Source organism: Micromesistius poutassou (genome assembly GCF_964030765.1).
Source record: "Micromesistius poutassou genome assembly, chromosome: 7".
Classification (NCBI taxonomy): Eukaryota; Metazoa; Chordata; class Actinopteri; order Gadiformes; family Gadidae; genus Micromesistius; species Micromesistius poutassou.
Window position 1 is genome coordinate 14,353,195 of NC_140277.1, and position 22,313 is coordinate 14,375,507.

At 44.6% G+C, this 22,313-nt stretch overlaps 1 protein-coding gene across 1 annotated transcript in view; it reads left to right on the top strand.

Moving 5' to 3' along the window:
* Positions 1 to 2,035: 2,035 nt before the first annotated feature.
* Positions 2,036 to 22,313, top strand: part of nrg3a (neuregulin 3a) — a gene marked incomplete at both ends in the record, with an annotated part of 227,672 nt that continues 207,394 nt past the window's right edge. Inside the window, one exon of the mRNA XM_084470218.1 lies at positions 2,036 to 2,777. Within this exon, the coding sequence (XP_084326344.1) occupies positions 2,036 to 2,777 (742 nt within the window). The remainder of the gene's footprint in view (positions 2,778 to 22,313) is intronic.

Sequence of the window (22,313 nt, forward strand, 5' to 3'; positions counted from 1 at the left end):
GGCAGCAGCTCAGCAGCTCATAGAGGGACGCGGTGCGTGCTTTACAGCCAGCACCCAGCCACAGGTAGAGAGGAGCCGCATTACCCTCGGGCGGTCCCCAGCACCTGGAGACAGGGGCTACAGGGGAAGAGAGGAGCCGCATCACCGTCCAGGCGGTCCCCAGCATCAGGAGACAGGGGCCACGGGACGAGAGGAGTAGCATCACCGGGAGAACGGGGCTACGAGGGGAGCGGATGTGGCGCAGCGCACGATCCCGACACGGGGCAAGGCAAAGGCGCCCCGACTCGCGTCTCTCGGGCGAAGCTCTGCACGGAGATGTGCCAACGAGCCCCACATAGGATCCCCACAGCAGCAGCAGCCGCACCAGACACATCCCTGTCGGACTTCTGAGGACCTCCTTCTTTTTGGATAGGACGCAAAGGAAAAAGGGATTATTGAAAAAGATAATTAAAAAAAAAGAAGATAAAAAGATACCTTGCGGAAGGATAATCAAAAAGGGGATATATTTTTCAATTTTTGCTGTCGGTGCAATTTGTTAATTTGGACCGACATTGCTCCATTCGACCGTGCGTCCCTCTGCCTGTCTCCGGCGGAGCGGCGTGTGTGAGCGGAGGCTCGCTGCAGTATAACCCGGCGGCTCGAGGAGCGGGTAGGACGCAGCGGGGGGGGAAACTGATCCTCATCAGGACCGGAGGCATCGGCATCACGAGCCGCTGGAGAGAATTCATCCGCCCTGCCATCCGAGCCCGGCGCGACACAGACCCCTCCTTCCTCCCTCTCTCTCTCTCTTCCAACTTCCCCCCCCCCCCTCTCTCTCTCTCTCTCTCTCTCTCTCTCTCTCTCTCTCTCTCTCTCTCTCTCTCTCTCTCTGTCTCTTATTCTCCAGCGGAAGAGCCGTTTTGTTGTTTGGTTTGGTTAGTGTGTTTTCCTTGATTCAAACCGACCTAGTTGGGATGTACTGTTTTTACTGAACCCTCGCTGGAGCCTCAGAGGGAATTCTACACGAACCGGAGTCCTCCTGGAGACGGACTGACTACAGGAATGGGGGCAAGCAACCAACAGCGTTGAGGGAAAAAAAAGGATAGGCTTGCCTTGAAACACGGCATCCGTCAAACCTCCTCACGGGTGGGAGGGGGGGGGTCTTCGTCTTAGGAGACCGGCCATTTCAGCGAGGCAGCAGTGACTTCTCTTTGCTCCGGTCTCGTTTGATGCTCTCTCTCTCTGTCTGGGTTAAAGCAGAGATAGGTGGCGTACAGGGAGGACGGGCTGGGCTCAAGGTATCAGAACAGCCGCAGGGTGGAGAGACCGAGCGTCTGCACCGGGCGAAGAGGGAGGCGAGTAGGACCCACCCTGCAAGTTTTACTACCTTGTGGAATTAACCAGAAAACGTCCCACCACACTGGGGTAGGTGACCTACGAACGGGATACATATCGGATACAAATTCGACCCTAAAGCCTGACTATACTGACGGATACACCGTTTGGACATCTTGATGCGACACTTTTATCATTTGCACGGATGTAGGGCTGTGCCATCCTTCTCTATGCTCGCTCTCTCTCTCTTTTTCTTACCCGTAAGAGCCTCATTTAAATTCCTTCGATATCTCCGGCGTTGCATTTTGGTGCACAGTCAGAAGTTGGATATAACAATTGCTTGCTTGTGTGTGGCTGAACATTGGACATCTGGACCTGCAAGGCACTAAAAGTGGACTAAATAGGGGTTCTATCCATCTATTCATCGGCAGCTTTTCCATCGCCCACTGTGTGTCACTGACTGCACGTGTGTGCGTGTGTGCTTGCGTGTGTGTGTGTGTGTGTGTGTGTGATCGCGTGAGTGTCTGTGAATGCACGTCTGTCGCGTTTGCCCCCTTCCCTCCCTACCTCAATCTGTCCTTGAACTAGAGCTTTTTCTGTGTCCCCCCCCCCCCCTCATCTCCAACCCCTACCCCCTTTCTTCATTGCACCCATCTCAGGGGGGCCCCCTATTCTCCTTCCCACCGCACGCCATGCACGCCCATCACAGGGCCAGCCGTGAATGAGCCGCAAAGAACGACCAGGGAGGATGAGCGAGTGTTCGGGTGCTGCCGTGTCCGGGGCGGTGATCCTGGAGGAGCCTGAGGGCCCCGCGGGGGCCTCGGGCCATGGGGAGGGCCAGGGCCAGGACCAGGGGCCCCTACGCTGTGGCGGGTGCACCCTTTGGCCCCGCCAGCAGACGTGGCTCTGCGTGGTCCCCCTGCTCATCGGATTCATCGGCCTGGGATTGAGCCTGATGCTGCTGAAGTGGATCGTGGTGGGAACCGTGCGGGATTACGTGCCGACAGACCTGGTGGATGCTAACAGAATAGGCCAGGATCCCATTTTCCTCTCCAAGCCTAGCGGGATTCCCAAAATCCCCGAGACCACCGCCACCACCACCACCACCGCCGCCGCCGCCGCAGTGGGCGGAGGGAACCCTGAGTCTAGGACTGTCACGGTGGCAAAAGGCCGGACTCGCTTCCCCCCCACCACCACCATGAACCCGCGGGGAGGCGGAGCTTCAGGTAGTCAGGTAACCCCCCGGATCCCGGGCAGCCGCAACGAGCGCGGGCCTCCCGTCATGGGCGCGGGCCCCGCCACCGCCAAAGCCGCGACCACCGTGGGGGAAACCACGGCCAGTCCCTCCCCGTCCAACCCCACCGTGCTCAACGACTCCACCCAGATGTGGACGCAGGAGAAGACCACCACCCAGAGGGTCTCCACCACGCCTGCGGGACGAGTGCACGGCCATCGCAAAACACGTGAGTCCATCGATAATGCCGCCGTCCACAGGGCGTTCTGGACCTCCTCGTGGAGACGCATGTCATGTAGGTGCGCTGCGTGTGATGCTGGGAGGTTTCCGGTGCTCACTGTTGTTTGTGCTATGGAAATGGAAATGATGATGGAATGAGGATGAGTGGGATCAACGTGGTTGTAACATTGGTGACCAATGAGTCTCAAAAGAAGCCCTGGTGTTTTGGTAAGACTTGCGGTTCATTTGCTCAGACAGTTTAGCAAGAAGAACAAATAGGGAGCGAAGATACCTCTTTTTTTTTTAAATTGGCAATTTTGATGAACTTATTGTATGCTCGTTGGTGTATTCGTGTGTTTGTTTTGTCGAAACAATCCACTGGCCTAACAAATATTAGGCCTGAAGAATAGAGGTAAACATGATCAAATAGGTGCTCAACATAATTGATTGGCTTGGCAAGGCTGCTGCATATGTGCTATAAGTGAAATTAATCATCTTCCTCTGAACACAGATGGTTCATCTCCATCTCCTCCTTGTGTCGACCTGATCCAGCCAACTTATCACGATACACTTTTGAAAATGGCAGACCTTATGTACCGCACACTTCTTCATGGCCCTACTCCACTGCTGAAAATCCAATTGACCTCAAAGGCTTCTTTCTCTCAAAGTATATTTTTGTTGGACAATTAGCCCAATATCTTATATAAAATGAATTAGCTATAGTCACTAGCCAAGAGGTGATTGCATTGGAAAACACAAGAATCTCTGTTTACCATCTCTCTCTCTCTCTCTCTCTTCTTGCTCATATCGTCCGTCCTTGACTTCCCTCGTGGCATCACCACATGCTATCGATTAGCGCTAAGGGGGATTTTCTTCCAGTAATCAATCAGATCTGTGCTTATGCCTGTGAGCCTTTCCGTTAAGACTGGACAATTTTATTTCCCCCTCCCCCCACACACCCCACACCTATTCTCTCCCTGAAGTGTTTGTAGTTTCTGAGCTTAGTTGATTGACTTAATTTGGTGATGGATGTAGGCTTTACCTGCAATGATCACACTTCCTGTCAGTGTAGCTGTGTCATTGGTTTCGGCTGACTTTGAAATGATAACCATAGTTACATACCGCTTTGCACACACACAAAACACATGAGGACAATCAAAGCCGTACCACTTCTATAGAGTACTGTGACATTGTTGTCTAGGCAATGCGTTTGAAGGCCGTCATAAAAGCAGGGTACAGGAGTCATGGAGCAATTCTTCTTATCATGGTAATGTAATATGGTAGACATTACTATATTTAATACAGTAATCGGAGGAACATTGGTACATTTACTGATGAGCGTTGCACTATAATCAATTGTTTTCCTTCCAGGTTTAGGCTACTGACATTCATTTAAATGGACCCTTTAGGGCCATTAGGCTTATGCTAGTGCCGTAGTCACTAACCGTGGTTATATTTTTATAGGATTTTTATAGGATTGGAGATTTACAGGAAATAAACCATACATTAAATGATCAATAAACAATGTCAGATTTGTCTCTAGTGGTCCTTCTCCCTCTGTTGGCAGTGCACAGGTAGTGGGTCTCACTTAATAGGAACGCTCCCGGATTACATCAGAGGCCCCGGGAATATGCCCTTTGATAATTAGATACTGGTTTCGGAAAATGGTGTGTAGTTTCATTACCAGGGAGAAAAAATTAAAGACATTTATCACCATCATCCGTTCATTTATTAATTAACCATTTAAAAAGCGGCCCATTGCTCAAGCCAGCTTGTACTCAAGAAAAACCATTAAGTCTCTGTGATGGATATCCCTGCGAAAATGTCAGTCCTTTTGGCACAACCGGGGAAAAGTCCTACCTCAGAGAAAAGACGACGTGCTCGATAATTTTAAACACCCTTCATCTCTCCCAACGCCAGCGCATTTCCACGCCTCGTTCTTCTTCCAAGATGCTTGTTTGAATTGAAAAAGCCATAATTTTCCCATTAGCAACCCATTACATGTGTATGCGTTCTGCTGTATTACTGAACAGGCAGTGCCGCTCGTATGAAAGGAATCTTGCTACTTACAGGGGGGGGGGCTACAGAATTATTATTGTTTTATGTCAATGTAGGGTATTGAATAAACAAGGTTTTTGTGTGAACTGTTATCTTAGGCCTGTAGCACTGACCGTCATAATTGATATTGATCCTACGGTCGAAAAGGTTCAGTTTGGTTAATATTGACACATTCACAATAAAAGCCTCAGAAACATCACCTTCATGGCAACCACCTCTAATGGTAGGTTCCCCTTGCACAATCACGAAACCTGGCAGAGTTGAGTGTGTCAGGTGATGCTTTTATTCACAAATAGTGGTGTCTGTGTACACTAGCCTTGGTTCTGTAGCAAGCTCCATCTCTGCTGGAATGGCATGAGCCTGTTCCTTGTCTTTATGCTGAGCCACTGGATTAGTCTCTAGTTAAGGCAGGTGCCATGGAAGCTAGTGTAAATCCGGATCAGTGCCCCATCAACACCACTTTGAAAGCCAATGAATTATATTAGTCTGGCTGTCATTGACACGCCATGCACGGACTGGCATAGTGCACAGTGTGTTTTAACATACAACGCTGAAGGGACACTATATGTGCATGTTCTCTTGCACCAAGGCAAGTATCTAGTTGTGAATCCGAAATTGCCAAATGAAAAGCATCTAGATTAGATTCATACAGTGATGCTTGCATTGCCTGAAACCCAGGTACTTCTGCAGCAGGTACTTAAATATAAACCAGCTACAAACTAAGGACTAAATATATATATCTTTGATATAGGAGATTCCAGTCATCAAGATCATGTTATGATCGCTATTGTTGTATTAGTTCTTAAAACATTATCTTAGATTGAACCCATTTCACTATGGTGAGAGAATAAAGTCAATGTTTTTTTTTAAACCTCAATAGCGGAAGTTAAACAGTGAAAACTAAAAGCTTAGCATCTGTCCCCTGCACTAGTTTAGCCCTATTGCTTTTCAATTGTGCAACGTTGCAATCCTAAATGCTTGATTTGTGCGTCGATAGAGGGGAAGAGGGCTTTAAAGGCAACCAGAGCAGCAGTTTAAAATCATTGAGAAGGACATTGGTAATATGTTAAGTGTCAGGGAATATGCGCATGCATTTTTTTTTGCAGACAATTATCCAAAAAGCATAGCCCTATCATGATTAAAAGGTATTAGGATTGGCATTTTTTTGGTCCTGGCTCAGAGTAGAGATTTAGCGATGGGCCATTTATGCAAGCCAGTGGACTAGCATGCAGCATATCAGTGATCTTTTCAGTAGGAAAAGGTTCTGCATGTTAAGTCTGCACACTGGTTTAGCAGTGATGCATCAGAAATCGATGAGCAGTGTGTGATTGTGCTGTTATTGTGTGTGATGCCTGAGTGATGGAATGTGACCGATTGCTTTGTTCTGGCGTTAGTCTAGTAAAAGTAAAGTCACATGAAACGACAAATAATTACACACCTAATGGTTGCTTATAATGATTATTCTCATCACTGAGGACTGAAACAGCTCCCCCCAGCCCAATTCCCTTATTTAACACATATTTGCTCCTAGTTTTAATGTTTCTCAAGGTTTTAATATATTTAAAGGCAATAGGAAAGGAATATGTTACGTCTCATTTACGTTAGGTCTGTTGAAATCTACATTCAAACAATAATATTGTAACACTTGTATTGTTTGTAAGTACTGTATAGCTAATAGTATATCTTACATATAACATATGACAGACATGAATAGGATTGTAGTAGAAATCCGTATGGCTGTTTAATTTTTCCAATGATGTCTTACTAAACAGGAATTAATTGGAGAGATTAGTTGGAGAGAGAGAGGGTAAGGGGGGAGAGGGAGAGGGGGATGGGGAGATGGAGAGAGAGGGGGAGATGCGGAGGCAGCGGGGACACTTGGGTCTGTCCCTGACAGGTGTCTGCCCTTGGGGCCCCTACATCCTGTGTGGCGTGGGCCTGTCAGAGAGTGTGGGCCGGGCCTACACTGGCCTGCATAATACTCTCTCTGCCTCTGCCTTCGCTGACGTAAACTATATAGCCTAAGCAGGTAAACGGGAGTGAAACAGCTGTGGCATTATGTAGGAGTGGAGGTGAAAATCTTCTGACGTAGGTTGTGGGATTACTGCCTGTGGCCACGGGTGTAAGATCTCGCATCTCTGTGAGTTCTCGTTTGTGTTCCACACATGTGGGCTTCATGGTTGACTCATAGGCCTACAGAGTGAGCAACTGTTATGATTGTAATTAAAACACACTTGTTTAATTCATGAAGCAAACCATGGTTGAACATTTAGTCCAGCCCTTAAAAACAAGATTCATTGCTGAAAAGCATCTATATCTAAATATTTATATTTATATATATATATATATATATATATATATATATAGTATTTTTAGGTAGTTGCTCGTACATCAGGCCATCAAATACCTGTGTCTCGAAGCAAAGAGCCTCTCTTTTCAATATTTTGATCTATTGGTATGCCGTCACAGCAGCTGGGAACATCTTGTACTGTAAGAGGATTTTTTTTTACCAAGCATTTCATCTAATATGATTCCTGTTTGATTCTTTGTTTTACCTGACAACACTACAATTTCCCAGAACAATTTGATTGGTACATTACGGTCCTTAATGACTTTATTTGAACATGTAAAAATAATTGCGCTTGCTATTCACATGAATTGGATTTGAATGACAAAATATGTACTCCAAGCTCTCAGCAAGCAGGACATTTTATTCCTCAAAGTTCCTCATTCCCAGAGTGGCCGTCTTGGGCCTTAATGCTAGCTGGGTGGGGGATCTGAATGCGGTTCGGCCCATCGACTGTATTGTGCTGTGCTGTGAACACCGTACTGTGGACACAATATTGCACATGTCACATAGTTGGCTTGGCTGTATTGCTTGAAGTGTTGGAATGAAAGGAACTGTAGAACGGATGGAACGGATAAGGCTGAGAGCATGGGAAGCATCAAATAAGACAGACCATCAGAGGGGAAAGTATACCATCAGAATAAAGCTTTGTGTGTCACTTTGATTCAATCGGATGAAACAGAGGGAAGCTGTCTTTAAATATTTATGGTGAGAAATAGAAACATGATTTAATATGCAAAAGAACATATAAATAATTTAAGCCACCTTCGAATTAGCCTATCCCTTCCACATCACCCCTCAAAACTTGAGCTAATGTATTTTTCTCAAATGGGGTTTCAGAGTATACTATCTTTCTCAAAGAAGGGGTTAAAGACCAGACAAGTCGATCTCTAAGCCGGGCAACCTTACTTTTTCTTTAGAATAGGATTCCAACATTATTTCAGGGATTTAATTCCAAGGTGCAGCAGTTCATATCTACAATGGATGTAAGCCTCTACCTTTCTCCCATACATTTTTCCCCTTTAGTCCTCTTGCTCTCTATCTCACTTATATTACTTTAATCCAAATGATGATGAAGTACAAAGAAGGTACACCTTGCCTCTTGCCAAGGAGTGTCTGTTATTAATGGCGTTGTCTTTGGCAAAGACTTGATTAGATACATTAGCTGCAGCTTTAGCCAAGCCAGCAGCAGGGAGGGTAATTAAGGGTGAAAGGTCTAATACTAGGTAGCTATTGGTGTGTTTATCTCCAGTCCCGCAGGTACACCATGGACCTATGGATGCAGGTAGGCAACAAAAGGCCACCCGTTTACACATCAACCACAGGCTAACTTGTTTGAAAGGTGTCAGTGGAGGATTTATCCTCTGTTATTTATTTTCTCTTTTCTATGACCTTTTCTCTGGCATTTCTTTCACCATCATTTAGAAAGGCCAACTGATATAATTTCTCTTATGTCAGATGAGAAATATCTCTCCACCAAATTACTTTCCTTTCCCTCCATGAGGGTGCCTTTGAATGACCATCCAACAGCTAATTCATTCTGGAGATTATTGGAAAGATATTTCACGGGAAGTTTAGTAACATCAGGGGAAACCCAGAGGCCAAACCACTCACTCTAATCATGCATTAGAGATCATGCAAGGAAATTCACATCTCAGTCTCCGTCATCAAGGGAGAGTGAGGTCAGCAGAGAGGTGGTAATCCTCATTGAACACCAGCCCCAACCCCCTTTAACACCAGTAAGCACCAAATGTCAGCTTGCTTCTCTCCCCACCACCAGGCCCTAGCTGGTCCATAGCAGCTTATTACTCTTCCACTACTTCCCAGTTAGGGTGTTGGCGTTTTGCGCTGCCTGACAAACGGGTGCAGTAATCTCCGGCCGTCTGGTCAACTCAAGAACCTGAGCAAAGGTATCCATTCTCTCCATATATCATGGCCAGATATCAACAAGGGAATACATGCGGCAACAGCGGCCCGCCAGAATGCACAAGATATTTAGTCAGATAGAATGGTCGTCCGTGCTGCAGAATGTTTACATTTGCATTAAATGAATAACACATTATTTGTTTTTGTCCCCCACACTTTCCACCCTACCAATACCAATACTGGAACATCAGGGCCGTCCCTTCATCCTTTGTGGTAGCAGGGCGAAGTGCCAAGAGTATTAACTAGCATCTGAGAAGACAACCTATAGGGGAACACAATCCTTGGAACAGATAGTGCTCTTCCGTTTGCCTGGGGTAATGGACAACAAAGTACAGGGAAAAACTATCACACACATGATCAAGTTAATGTGGAATATGTGTTAGACGGTGCATCCGCTTCAACGTAGAGGGTCCAGACACAAGAGACACAATGTAGGGCTAAGGTATGTCAAGGTGACCTACTGACATCATGGCATGACCTGAATGTCTCTCAAGCTAAATCCAATGGTGAATCTCATTGATTCCAGTGCTGTGTGTATTTAAGACCTCATGCAAAGAAGATGCAATACGATATACACAAAGAAACTGATAAAAGAAAGCGATTATTTAGCCATCTTATTTTGGACAAGCAAGGCAACTGACACCATTTTCCCTCTTTTTATGAAATACTGAGATTGTTAAACATTGATAGTGACAAATAGCGACATACATTATTTTCTTAGGAAATATTATCCTCATCTCCACAGATATTGTGTGTCTGGTTTTTGCCTGCGTGTGTGTGTTACAATGCTGTAGACAATGCTATTGGTAAGGATATAGTGGTACTCAGACAGTGATTATTTAACCTTGGGCTCCAGTGAAAACTATCAAGTCCTGCATTTCAGATCAGGGACAATTCTGTGGAGAATGTAATATATTACAATGACAAGGCTCTATGAATCAACCTCTTTCTTCTGGTCCTTTTCTCAGTCCACTCCCCCCTCCTCTCTCCATTTATCTTGTCCTTGCCCCCCCCTCCCCATCTCAAATCCTCTCAAGGTCAGTTGATTTATATTATATATTATATATATTCCTTCTGATTAAATTTTACTTTCTACTTAATACCTTTTAAACCAGAATGGATACCAGTTGAGGGGGAAAACATATGAATACAATGCATGTAAAGTTTTGCATCAAAAAGAACAGCACTGTTTCATTAGACACAATCCTGTCATTCGTTAAAGCATTCGTGACATTACTCATTCACGTGTTGTTTTTGTTTACATCCAATGTATTTCGATCTTCCCTGGTTTGTTTAAACAGATGATGGAAGGCAAAGGTCACACCAGAATTGTGCTGTGTGAGACGCCTTTTTTTCGAGTAAGAAAAAACACATCGATTCTAAGTGGTCACTGTCGTACCACAAAATGATCGTACAAAATCGGTACCTCGAAAACTAGAAAGAGTAAAACAATGAAATAGGGACATATATAGATACATCATCTAATACTAACTGTAAGCATTGTGCCTTATTCCATGTATGACTTTATACTCTGTCATAGCTGTATAGGGACAGAGCTAAAATATAGCTCCGTAGCCTAATAGAGAATACCTTTCCCTTTGACACTCAACATAGCCACAGCAGTGGTTGAAGCTATGTTTGACCATGTTTGAATGTAGCCTCAGCACATTGTGATTGTTCCAATCCATTGATAAGACTTCAACAAGGTCATGTTTGGCGGTTGTAAATCCTTGCGTGGCTGGGGCTGAAAGCGCAGTAGCAGCCACAGTTATTGACATCTACCGGTCAATCTAATGCACTCATTTCCCCCGCCATTAATTTAGACATTAATTTTGAGATGCGAAAGATCCTCCCAGACAGTTAGGTGCGGATACTGTGATAACCTCATTTACGTGTGTAGAAGTGTGTGTGTGTTTGTGTGCGAGGTGGCCGTGCACAGACCTTTATCTTGCATGTGTGCACCTCCCCACAAAACCTCTCGGACCTCTACCTCCAATCGTTCCATCCCATACAGCCCTCCCCCTGCATGATTTATTGATCCACGGTGCGATTGTGTCCCGTTCTTAAGCAACTCAGCAGTTTAGCAGGGTAGCTCCCGTGAGCCTGCACATGCATGTGCGCGTGGCCATTTGTGAATTCTGATTATTCTAGCGCTCGCCGCATTCTTGCAGCCTGGTGCTATTTTTAGCTTCAAAGATCAGTGCTACTGCCAGTCTCTCTCTCTCTTTCTCTCTCTCTCTCTCTCTCTCTCTCTCTCCATCTATGGGAGGCAGTGAGGGGCTGGCATAGCTGTTGGAGGCCTTGGAGCCGACAGTAAAGAAACCCCAAAAGATGGAAGAATAAATATATAATACAGCACAAGCTGTGTGTGGGGAGGAATCGGAGAGGGGTGGGGGGAGAAGGCGGCAAACACAGAATGGCAGAGGAGACAGTCGGCTAGTTACCTGACAAAAGACTAGCATGGATGCTTCCGTTTATGTAAGAGCTCTGTCTGGGGTGCCTGGTGAGTGGAAAAACTACAGACAAACAGACAAACTCGACCTGGTTTTGAGGTGTGGAATATGGAATGTGTTTTATTTTCGTCTTTTGTATTTCTTGAGGATATTTTAGTTTTGGCATTTTTTTTTGCACGATCGGGAGTAAACATGCATATGAGCTTGAATGATTAGGTGAGGGAAGAAGGGATACTGATATAGATAAGAGTCACTTAGACCACATGTTAACATTGTTCTGCTGTGTCCTATTCTTGTTTTGAAGGTCATTGTGATCATGTCTTCACCAGCACAGGGAGGGATATAGACTGAAAAGCAAAAAAAGAAACCCTATTATGCAGTAGTAATAGCAACTGTTAGCAGATTGTACAATTAAATGGTACATCTGAACATAATAAAAATATGTTTTGTGGCACTTTATGTGAATATGAATTTGTCATTCACATTCTTCTCATTGTTCTATATTCTATATATTGTTCTTATATCTGTCCTGCTTTTTAAAATCTGTTTCTCTCTCTCTAACTCGCTCTCCCTTCTTACTCTCGTTTGGTGTCTCTCTTTCAGTCTCTTTCGCTCTCTTTCTCCCCCTATGTCTCTCAGGACTTATCATTCTGGCAGATGTCTCATAAAATCTTTGTCTCTCTCCATCTCTCTATCTCGATCTCTCTAGTTCTATCTGCGACTGCGAGTTTCAATGCAATGTTTGTGTGTGTAATGCAAAGAGACAGTGAAAGAGGGAGTGAGAGCGAGAGAGCGACAGACAGACGGCTCGGGAACAAGAGATTTCTAGCAGGGGCAGGTGTCTGACCCCCTGCCCCTCCCACTTCCTGTGTGTCCCTAGCGACCACACTGGGAGGAAGTGTGATAGGCGGAGTGTGACCGGAGAAGGCTGGAGGAGACTGACTAATGAGGAGAGTGCAAGGAAAAAAAAGAATGCACAAGAAATCAAATTGCAATATGAATGCCCATTCATCAATCAAAGTCACAAAAGATAGCCGAGAGATAGAATGGTTTGTTATGCAAAAGCTAAAGGAAGGTTTATAATTTTCCAGGATTGTCAGAGAGCCTTTTTATTTCTGTACTGTGTCACTGCATTGTCTCCACTGAGATGACCCCGTGGTCCTCTGTGCCCTCAGGGCTGTCATTGACTTGTTGCTATTTAAAACAAAAGGATATTTAAGATGCAATGCAAACGTGTCAAAAATCATCTGACATCTGATATCAACTGATATCAAAACTAGCGAGAATGCCATTCATTTAAATACATTGTCATCACATGAACAATCGAAAGATGTGTTTGCTATGTCTTACTGTAATTGTAAGTTGTCTCGGTCTCTGTGTGTCTCTCTCTCTCTCTCTCGCTCCAGCTCTCTCCCTTTCTCGTTGTATTCAGAGCCATTGTTATGTTGTTATTTAATTTCAATAATCGCAGTATGATATTTTATCATATACCATCCACATTGCTGTCTTCTGTCCATACCTAGGGAACGATCACAGGGCAGAGTGGGAAAAGCGGGGATAGAAAAGGAAATGCTGAGAAAAGCCATCAGATTAGAATACAATACGGAAGAATGTGGAAGAAGTGCCAGGAGGAAGCAGGAAGTGAATTGGATTAAAAAGAAGAGGCTTAGAGTCTGGGGGAAGAGAAGAAGTGGGGGGGGGGGGGGGCTTCCCATCCATCTATCAGCGATGAGCCCCTTGCTGCCTTACCGCCTTGCCGCCTTGCCGCCTTCCTCCATCCTCCGAGCCTCCGAGCCTCTCAGTTCATTTACATTTACATTGCAGCAAGCGGGGGCTGATTTAGTAGCGAGTGATGGATGGCGTGCGTGTGATGCCCTTTTTGTTGAAATGACAGAGGAAAAGAGAGAAGAGGAGGGGGGTTAACATCGTCAGCTATGTGTCAGCAAGGTTGCAAGTCAAACACAATCAGTTTTGTTCAGCAGCGATCGTCCTACTCCATGGCTATACCTGCACAGGTGGGTTTATATTTTGATAGTGTTTTTCATTTCGGGTGCAGCTTGATGCAGTTGACAGTTGACAATTTGTCAATCTATAGTCGATCTGAATTTAAATGATACAGTAATAAATTTGTCAAATAACGTGCCTTGTGGTTCTTTATTAGCACAGTTTAATATAATGATTTGGGCAACAACTCGTAGGAAATGAAATCGTGGACATAAACGTGTACCTGATATGGATGTTAGCCGTGTTTTGCTTTTTTTACATTGTATAACACAAGCCGTATGTCATCAAATCAGCCGACTTCAATCTTTGTTTGTGTGTGTGTGTGTGTGTGTGTGTGTGTGCGCATAGTGGTGCATGGAGACAATCGAACATGATTCTGAAACATATATCACCCCGTAGTCACATTTGTGCATGCACACAAACACACACACACACACACACACACACACACACACACACACACACACACGGACTGTAAAGCAGTGTTGCAACGGTCAGATATGGGTGCTTTAGATGAACACATCAGCTCTAAGGGCTGTCAACACTACCCACCACCTGTCAACCTTGAGTGATTCTCTCTCTCTCTCTCTCTCTCTCTCTCTCTCTCTCTCTCTCTCTCTCTCTCTCTCTCACCCATGAATTCTCACCATACAAATCACCCTATCGCACATATTCAATGATTTCTCTCTGCAGGCACATAAATGTAGACACACACACACACGCAGGCTTAGAGAGTGGCTGTGGCTGTGAAGCCTGAGAACATAATCTGAGATGGACAGACAGGAGCGGTCACGGGAGACAACATGGAGAACATCGGAGTCGGCCTCTCTATTTCACTAATGAGCAACATGTGCTGAGTGCTACGCTCCAATAGGATCAGACTGTGATTAGCCTTAGCCACCGGTCAAACCACAGCCATGGTGGCTGGAGGTGTGACCTAGCATAGGCACTGTTGAGCTGGACTGAAGATAGTTTAAGGTATCTTTTACTATGCTAGAGCAATACTTAATTACAATTTCACACGTACATCATTTAGATCATGTCACAATGTTCTCGGACTGATTGAAAGATAGTGGCCAGTATGACAACACTGATGAATTTGTTTTAGCTTGAATATAAATGAGATCTACTCCATTTGAGAACAGTTTATACTTGCTTCAATGTATGTTACATCTATCTTATTATTATACATTCTAAACAGTATGAACTATCAAAAATGGTTCAAGCTGTAATATGAAGAGGGACAAAAGGATTGTGATTGACTGATTTATATTTCAGGTTGATGGGGATGATTACTTTTATTTAAATGACTATGCTGTGTGACACCACATATATATATATATCCCATAAACGATTCGTAAATAATACCAAAGCATTGGACTTTTTATGTCAACAAACCGACATTTCACATCTCAGTGTGCAGAGCTCTGAGCACTGACATCAGACCGCTGAGAATGAAGTGCATGATTGCTGTATCATTTTGATGATCAAGATCAATACATTTGATATTACAAAATGCATTTGGCCAACAATTGAGCCTTCTATTTCGTTTAGTTCTCCTATTCTATATCTTATAATAGGAGATATCATCTCTCTCTCGCTCTCGCTCCCTCACTCTCTCTCTCTCTCGGCCAGATCTGAGTTTAACTGAGCGAGACAGATGAACCATGAATCGTACATGGCTGTCATTTAGGCGATATACAGATATAGGCGATATATACTCTATACTGGAGGGGCACACTGCATCCACTGTACACGCATAATATGCATTGACGCTTGTCTATATATCATACATTAACCATTATCCATTAGAGGCAAGACATCAAAAACACACAGGCTTTTGAATACAACATTGACAGCACATTTTAAATAATACATATTACACTTTGTACTTCCCCATGGTACATGCTACCCTATATGCTCATGCTAGTGTCTGCAGCTTAAGGAGAGGAATGAAAGCGACTCTGTGTTCTTTCAATAGACCCGCCAAAGATGAACAAGTGTGGCAGTTGGTTCATATCTGTGAATAATGTCAATTCTATAGTCTGTGATTATATATGCACCCGTTACATAAATACTGTGACAATTTTCCAGAGAATATATCAATAGAGGTTTGACACAAGGGCTTTATTTACTGTTTTGTTATCTCTCCCTCGTTCTCCCTTGTTCTTCTCTCTCTCTCTCTCTCTCTCTCTCTCTCTCTCTCTCTCTCTCTCTCTCTCTCTATTTCTCTCTCTCTCTCTATTTCCGGTCTCTCTCTAACTCTTTTTCTTTCTGGGATATGTGTATAATTTGTTTCCCTGATGTGTGTGTGTGTGTGTGTGTGTGTGTGTGTGTGTGTGTGTGTGTGTGTGTGTGTATAACTGTGTAAGTGCGGGATCATGTTCATTTTAGTTTGCCAATCCGAATCATACCACATAGCAAAAAGTCAATTTCCCCCCAAAATTTGACAAAAGTCGTCATTTAGATAAACGCTTCCTGTGGACAAGAAACAATGGTCAGGTTTGATCTAGTTCTTCAATTGAACCCATTGTTTCCTCCAACAGGGAAGTCACATTATACCTCGCGGCCATTAACATCCACTGAGTCTATATTTCAATAGGATTAATGTGATTTGGACTTTACTGCTGACCCGTCTCTCTCCTTCTCTGTCTCTGTATCTCTCTCTCTCTCTCTGTTTCTCTCACTTTCTCACTCTCTCCCTCCTCCATCTATATATTTTTGGTTTTTTTCTTTCCTTCCCTGGCATTTCTCTCTCATTATTTCTCTGGCACCATTCATTTGTTCTAACAGAACCCCTCCAGAAGTCCTCCTTCTCTCATCCGGACCTCACACTTTGGTGACGCAGCCTCTGGCCGCTCAAACTCTCCTCACTCTCCTGCCCTCCATGTCAAGCGCAACATCTGCCACCCTGTCCTCAAATCAAATCAGGGCTTTTCTGCCTATAGGCCTACGTTTCCATCCTGATTTCAAAAGCACACACATTATCTGATTAATCCACCATTTTAATATCTCCAGAACCCTTTTTGTATTTGGGCTGGGTGATTTGGAAAGTTTTATTATTCTGGTGGTCTTAAGGAATTTTACACAATATCGATAAATATCATGATGTGGATGCAAAATACCATCGTAAAAGTCTTATTGAGGGTCATTACATTACACTCCTGTGGGATTTAAGGTAAAGTTCCGGACTCCAAGTACTTTTCCTTTCTCTCGGACAAATCAAACCTCATATTTTGGTCACTTTAAGTGACCAAATATTATATCCCATATGTTCATCCTATCATCGTAATCAATTCAGACTATAAAACAGGGGATCACCATGAGTGGATGTCTTTAGAAAGTCGATAAATGATAACACTGAATATTTCCAAGGCCTACTTTGTACATGTCTGGCCTGACGTCCTTGGACAGGCCAGTCGTATTGGACATGGTGCTCCTCTTGTTCTGTGCCAGAGATAACCCCCGGTCTAAACCGATAACACAAGCATCCTTGAGCCTGTAAGATACCATGCACTCGTTGTGTAGCATCACTTCTGCACACTCTGGACATCATGCATTGCATTACGTAGCACCGGCAGCACAGCAGACTACACACGCTGTGACTCATGTTTGCAGAAAGAGCACTCCGCATCAGAGCCCATTCAAACACCAATTTAAGTAGTTAGTGCTCGTATTCACCGCGCCACGGTGGGTAGCCCTGCACCGGGGTAGAGATGATGCCGCATCTACTCAGCCTAATGAATAAAGTATAGCGTTAGTTTCATAATTGCCGGGATACTTACTCTTCTTTCAAATTCAGACCGTCACATACATTTCAGGAGCCTTTAATGTCTCCAACACTCTTCCGCTCAACCAGATGTTGATGTTATGTCATCTTATGTTTGTTTCTCTTGTGTTTTGGTGAGCGGTGACTATTTGTTTGAATGCATCGTTCAATTCTAAGGCGACGCCCATCTACAGCGTCTCTATAGTGGAAGGATCTCATTGATGCATGTTCCGCCCAATGAATCTACACACAGAGCGTCACGTGACTATGTTATGTCACTGTACTATTTAGCATTATAGCCCTTCTTTACTTCTTTGCACATTCCTCCCTCCTTCCCTCCCTCCCTGTTTTTCCTCCAATTAGTAACAAGGGCAAGTGTCATCTTGCTTCCGGAAACCTCTCTCGCTCCCCTCCCCATCGTTACAGAGCAAGATACCCCTCAAGCCACAGAGATTCAAACACACATTAACCTTTATAGAAAGGCCTCGCTTCCTCCCATGAGACCCTAGATTTAGCACCCCCTCCCACGCTACCTACCCTAGCTGTAGCACCCCCTCCCACGCTACCTACCCTAGCTGTAGCTCCCCCTCCCACGCTACCTACCCTAGCTGTAGCTGCCCCTCCCACTCTACCTACCCTAGCTGTAGCTCCCCCCTCCCATGCTACCTACCCTAGCTGTAGCTCCCCCTCCCACGCTACCTACCCTAGCTGTAGCTCCCCCCTCCCACGCTACCTACCCTAGCTGTAGCTCCCCCCTCCCACGCTACCTACCCTAGCTGTAGCTGCCTCTCCAATGTCACCCTAGCTGTAGCTCCCCCTCCCACGCTACCTACCCTAGCTGTAGCTCCCCCCTCCCATGCTACACACCCTAGCTGTAGTTGCCTCTCCAATGTCACCCTAGCTGTAGTTATCTCACTCTATAGAATCTTTCTGGGGATTGTAGGCCACAGGTGTGTTGATGGTTGGTATTTGGTTTTGGCACGCTAGCTCAGATCAGTCGGGGCTGGATATTGCTCCTCTGTATCAGAATCTAGAGTGAGCCATACCTCACGGCGAGCCTCAATTGTCAGTACAACTAAAATAAATAATAAATAAGTAATAAAGTAAGAATAAATAATAAAGTTTTTTACGTTTATTTACGCAGATTTACAAGTTTGCATATATCATGGCTCTCGTGGGCTAGGTCCCTGAGATTTGGATTCTTGATTGGGTTGCTTTGTTTGTATGTCTGTTTTGTGTGTGAACAGGGTTTGGTCTGCATGAGCAAATGTTATCTTGGAAATCTAGAAACCGATGTGTGTGTTTGTGTGTGAGTGTGTTTGTTTGTGTGTGAGTGTGTGTTTTTATTTGTTTGTCTGCGTGATTCCATGCATGTGATCTGTGCTTATGCACGCGTGATTTGCATGTCCAAGTCCAATTCCATCAACAACCAAATATTTGCTCGAGGCTTTCCATTCTCTGCAGTGTTTAGGTCCACACTGAACAGATTGGTGGCCATGTGGATGGGCCTTCACCGAGACGGATCACATTTATCTGTGATCTCTACAGGAAGCCTTGGATGCTTTGCCTCCTTAATTGGCAGCAACGTACTATGCAGTCTTGCCTCATTCCATGAGTGTTATTTACCAGATCGGTGTCTCATTGCAGGAAGAGTAAACTAAAAAGAAAAGAAAAACTGAGAAAGAGAAAGGAAAGAACCGGGAAACACAGAAAATATACCAAAAGATTTACTCTTGAAATATAATTCAGGGTTTTATGCTGACTTTCTTCCGTGCGAGCACTGTGCTCCTCGCTTTGGTCCACAAAAGTAGGTTCACAACTAAAAAAAATTGTCTGGGAGTCAAAATAGAGGGATTAAGAAGAGTTTATTTCACTTTTAAAAATAATAACAGTAATATTTAGCTGCCGCCGTAACAATTTCAGCGATACAGTAACAATAGATGTCAACAAACACAAAGCATAACTCTGTATTATTCTGATCCCTGATTCTTTTGCAACCCTTTTCAGTCGCAAATGCAACAAATGGGGCGAATCGGATTTCTGAACTAAACCTCCCGACTTATTCTGGAATGTTTGACGTGTGTTATTGGCGGTTATCTTTTTGGTCAGTCAACAAACCTATAGTGCATTCTGCAATAGTGAACTATTTCATTTCATTTAATTTCATTTCTATTTCATTTGAATTCAAAAATAAAAATTGAATGAAAACATTTGCTCCTAATTTCACCGGCATATGTGAGCGAAATGGTGACACTGTACAGCCCTTAATGCATATTAAAACCACCAGGACGTATGAAGGAGAGTCTTGTGGTTTGGCAGCAGGGATGGGTAATTTTTAATTTTAGGTTTTAATATACAGATCCAGCTGCTATGAGACGCATGGAACTAATGGAAGCTGCAGCTTCCAAGCATCTACTGCATTCAAACAGCTTGAAGAAGCTTTAAGCTGCTAGCATAGGATTAAGGAGTCTTCCCAAAGAGTTTATTAGGAGCTATTTGAGGTTTTTCTCTGTGTACATTTTTTTTGAATGTACGCCGTTAGATAAGATTATCTAAAAATGGAGGTTTAATGTGATGTAATCTTTTTCCGGTTGGTCGCTCATCCTGCTGTGGAATTTTCTAGGTCATTGAGAAAATGAATCTAGTTGGATTTACCAGTGGACTGAAAACGTATCACACATTATAGTCAAGGGCTCCAAACATTTTTTTAACAGTATGATTGATGCATGTATTCATTGGTGTTTTTACAGCAAAATGTAATGTATTCATTTATGTACTTAATGGTGTTTGCCTTTGAGAGAGAGGCTCTTGGAGTAGGTAAACGCTTTGGGTTTCACTCGTCACGTGTTTACACTGGCCCCGCGTGTGGGCCGGAGCCGCCCACAGATCACTAACAACCTGTCGCTGCAAATCCCTTCTACATATTTACTTGGCTAATTATTAGAATGTTTGCAATGTTTAAAATACGACAATTTACAACGTGAAATTGTCACAGTGTCTAAAGGAACAAGCGTTCTTAATTACAAGAGCAGGTTTGGGGCAGGGGGGGGCGGGGTTCCCTTGCCTCAGTGGGCCCTGCTGTTCCTTTAACCATGGATCTCTCTGTGTGCCGCACCCTCAGCAACGCAGTCGCATCAGTAGTCATTTGGAAAAGCATCATGTGCTGAGTAGACCTATTTTTTATTTTTATTTCTCTCTCTCTCTCTTCTCCATCTCCCTCTCCCTCCCTCTCTCTCTCAAATCTCCTTCACTCCTTCAGTTAGATCCCTTCGGCTGTGTGTTAATATGTTCCTAGAGGTGCTTGTTTTATCCCATTATGTCTGACTGTGAATTCCCATCCCTTCACAGGCTCTGCAGTGTCACCCCCACCCCACTTCCCTTCTTGTGTTTTCTTCTCTTGTTATTTTTAGTATTTTTTCTCCCCCCTGCCTACACCCCTTCCCGCTTGACAAGATGAAGCTGTCACAAGGGTTTTAATTGTTTAATATCCGCTGGAGAAACCCTCTCTCTCTCCCTTTCTCTCTCTATTGCACCTCTCGTTCTGTCTCTCCATCACTTTCTCACCCGCCCTCTCACTCCCATTCTCTGTCTTTTAATCTCTCCCTCTGTCACATTACCTCGTCTCTCTATCACTCTCTCTCCAGCACTTGCTCTCTGTCTATCTGTCATTCAATCATCTTCCTCTCAACCCTCTCTGTGTCTCCCTCTCTGTCTCTCCCCTCTCTTTCTCCCACTCTCATCTTTCTCTCCATTTCTCTCCCTCTCTCTCGGCGTGTCTCTCTGCTGGGGCGTGGCCAGGCTTCCACCTCCATCTCACTCTCGGTACGGAGGAAGGAGGACTGAGGCAGGAGGGAAGTGAGAAGGGAGGAGGGATGGAGGGAGGGATAGGGAGGGAGGAGGGATAGGGATGGAGGAGGGAGAGAGTGAGAGTACGGAGGCGCCATGGAGTGATGGATGGCCCCTCTCCTTCCTGCCCCCTATCCCCTCAACCCCCCAACCGGCCCCCCTCCCTCCCTCCTAACCCATCACTCCTCATCCTTCCTCCGCAGGCTGAGCTTGGATGCTAATGGCTTGAAACATGATCTGAGTCCGGCCCCGGGTGGGTGGGGGGGACCCTGGGCTGAGTCACGCCTCACCCTGCACACACTGAGGCAGGGAAGCCTACTCCACCAAGCGGCTAGCTGATTTACTACCCAGAGGGCTCCTGTTGAACATGTGTGTGTGTGTGTGTGTGTGTGTGTATGTGTGTTTGGTTGTGCGTGCGTGTGTGTGTTTAGTTGTGCGTGTGTGTGTGTGTGTGTGTGTGTTTCTGTGTGTGTGTGTGTGTGTGTGTGTGTGTGTGTGTTCGTGTGCATGTACATGGGCTTGTGTTTGGAAATGGGTTGTCTGTGTGTGTGTGTGTGTGTGTGTGTGTGTGTGTGTGTGTGTGAGTGTGGGGATATGACGGGGACAGGGGATGGATTGAGGACACGGACAGCTGTGGAGCAGGTGCAGTCGCTTTTCACATTCAGTTCTTTGAAACCACCGTTAAATGTTTTACTGTGGCCTTAACCAAGTCATTTACATGGAAACACCACTTGCAAAAACTGTTTAGTTATTATAATATTCACGCTAGTTCACACGCTACGATGCTATTTGTGCGTAACGCAAAATTTAAAAAGTAAAAATCATGCAAATATACCTGTCAGAGATTTTCTTAATAATTAATTAAATAATTAAATAATGTTTAAATCTGAATGTAGTCGCGACAGGAACTCACCATGGCTCCTGACAGGGTCGTGCATTCCTTCATCCTGGTTCTTCTTTGAGATTGTCTCCCTCATGTTTATTTTCCATATTTTCATTGATGTCATGGCTTCCAAGGATGAATAAAGTGTAGCTTATCCTACACAGTAGATCGAGAGTATGCCATATATTACCTAATACCGTTTTCCCACACTTATACCAAATACACTTATACCGGTACGAAACATTAGACGCAAATCTAGC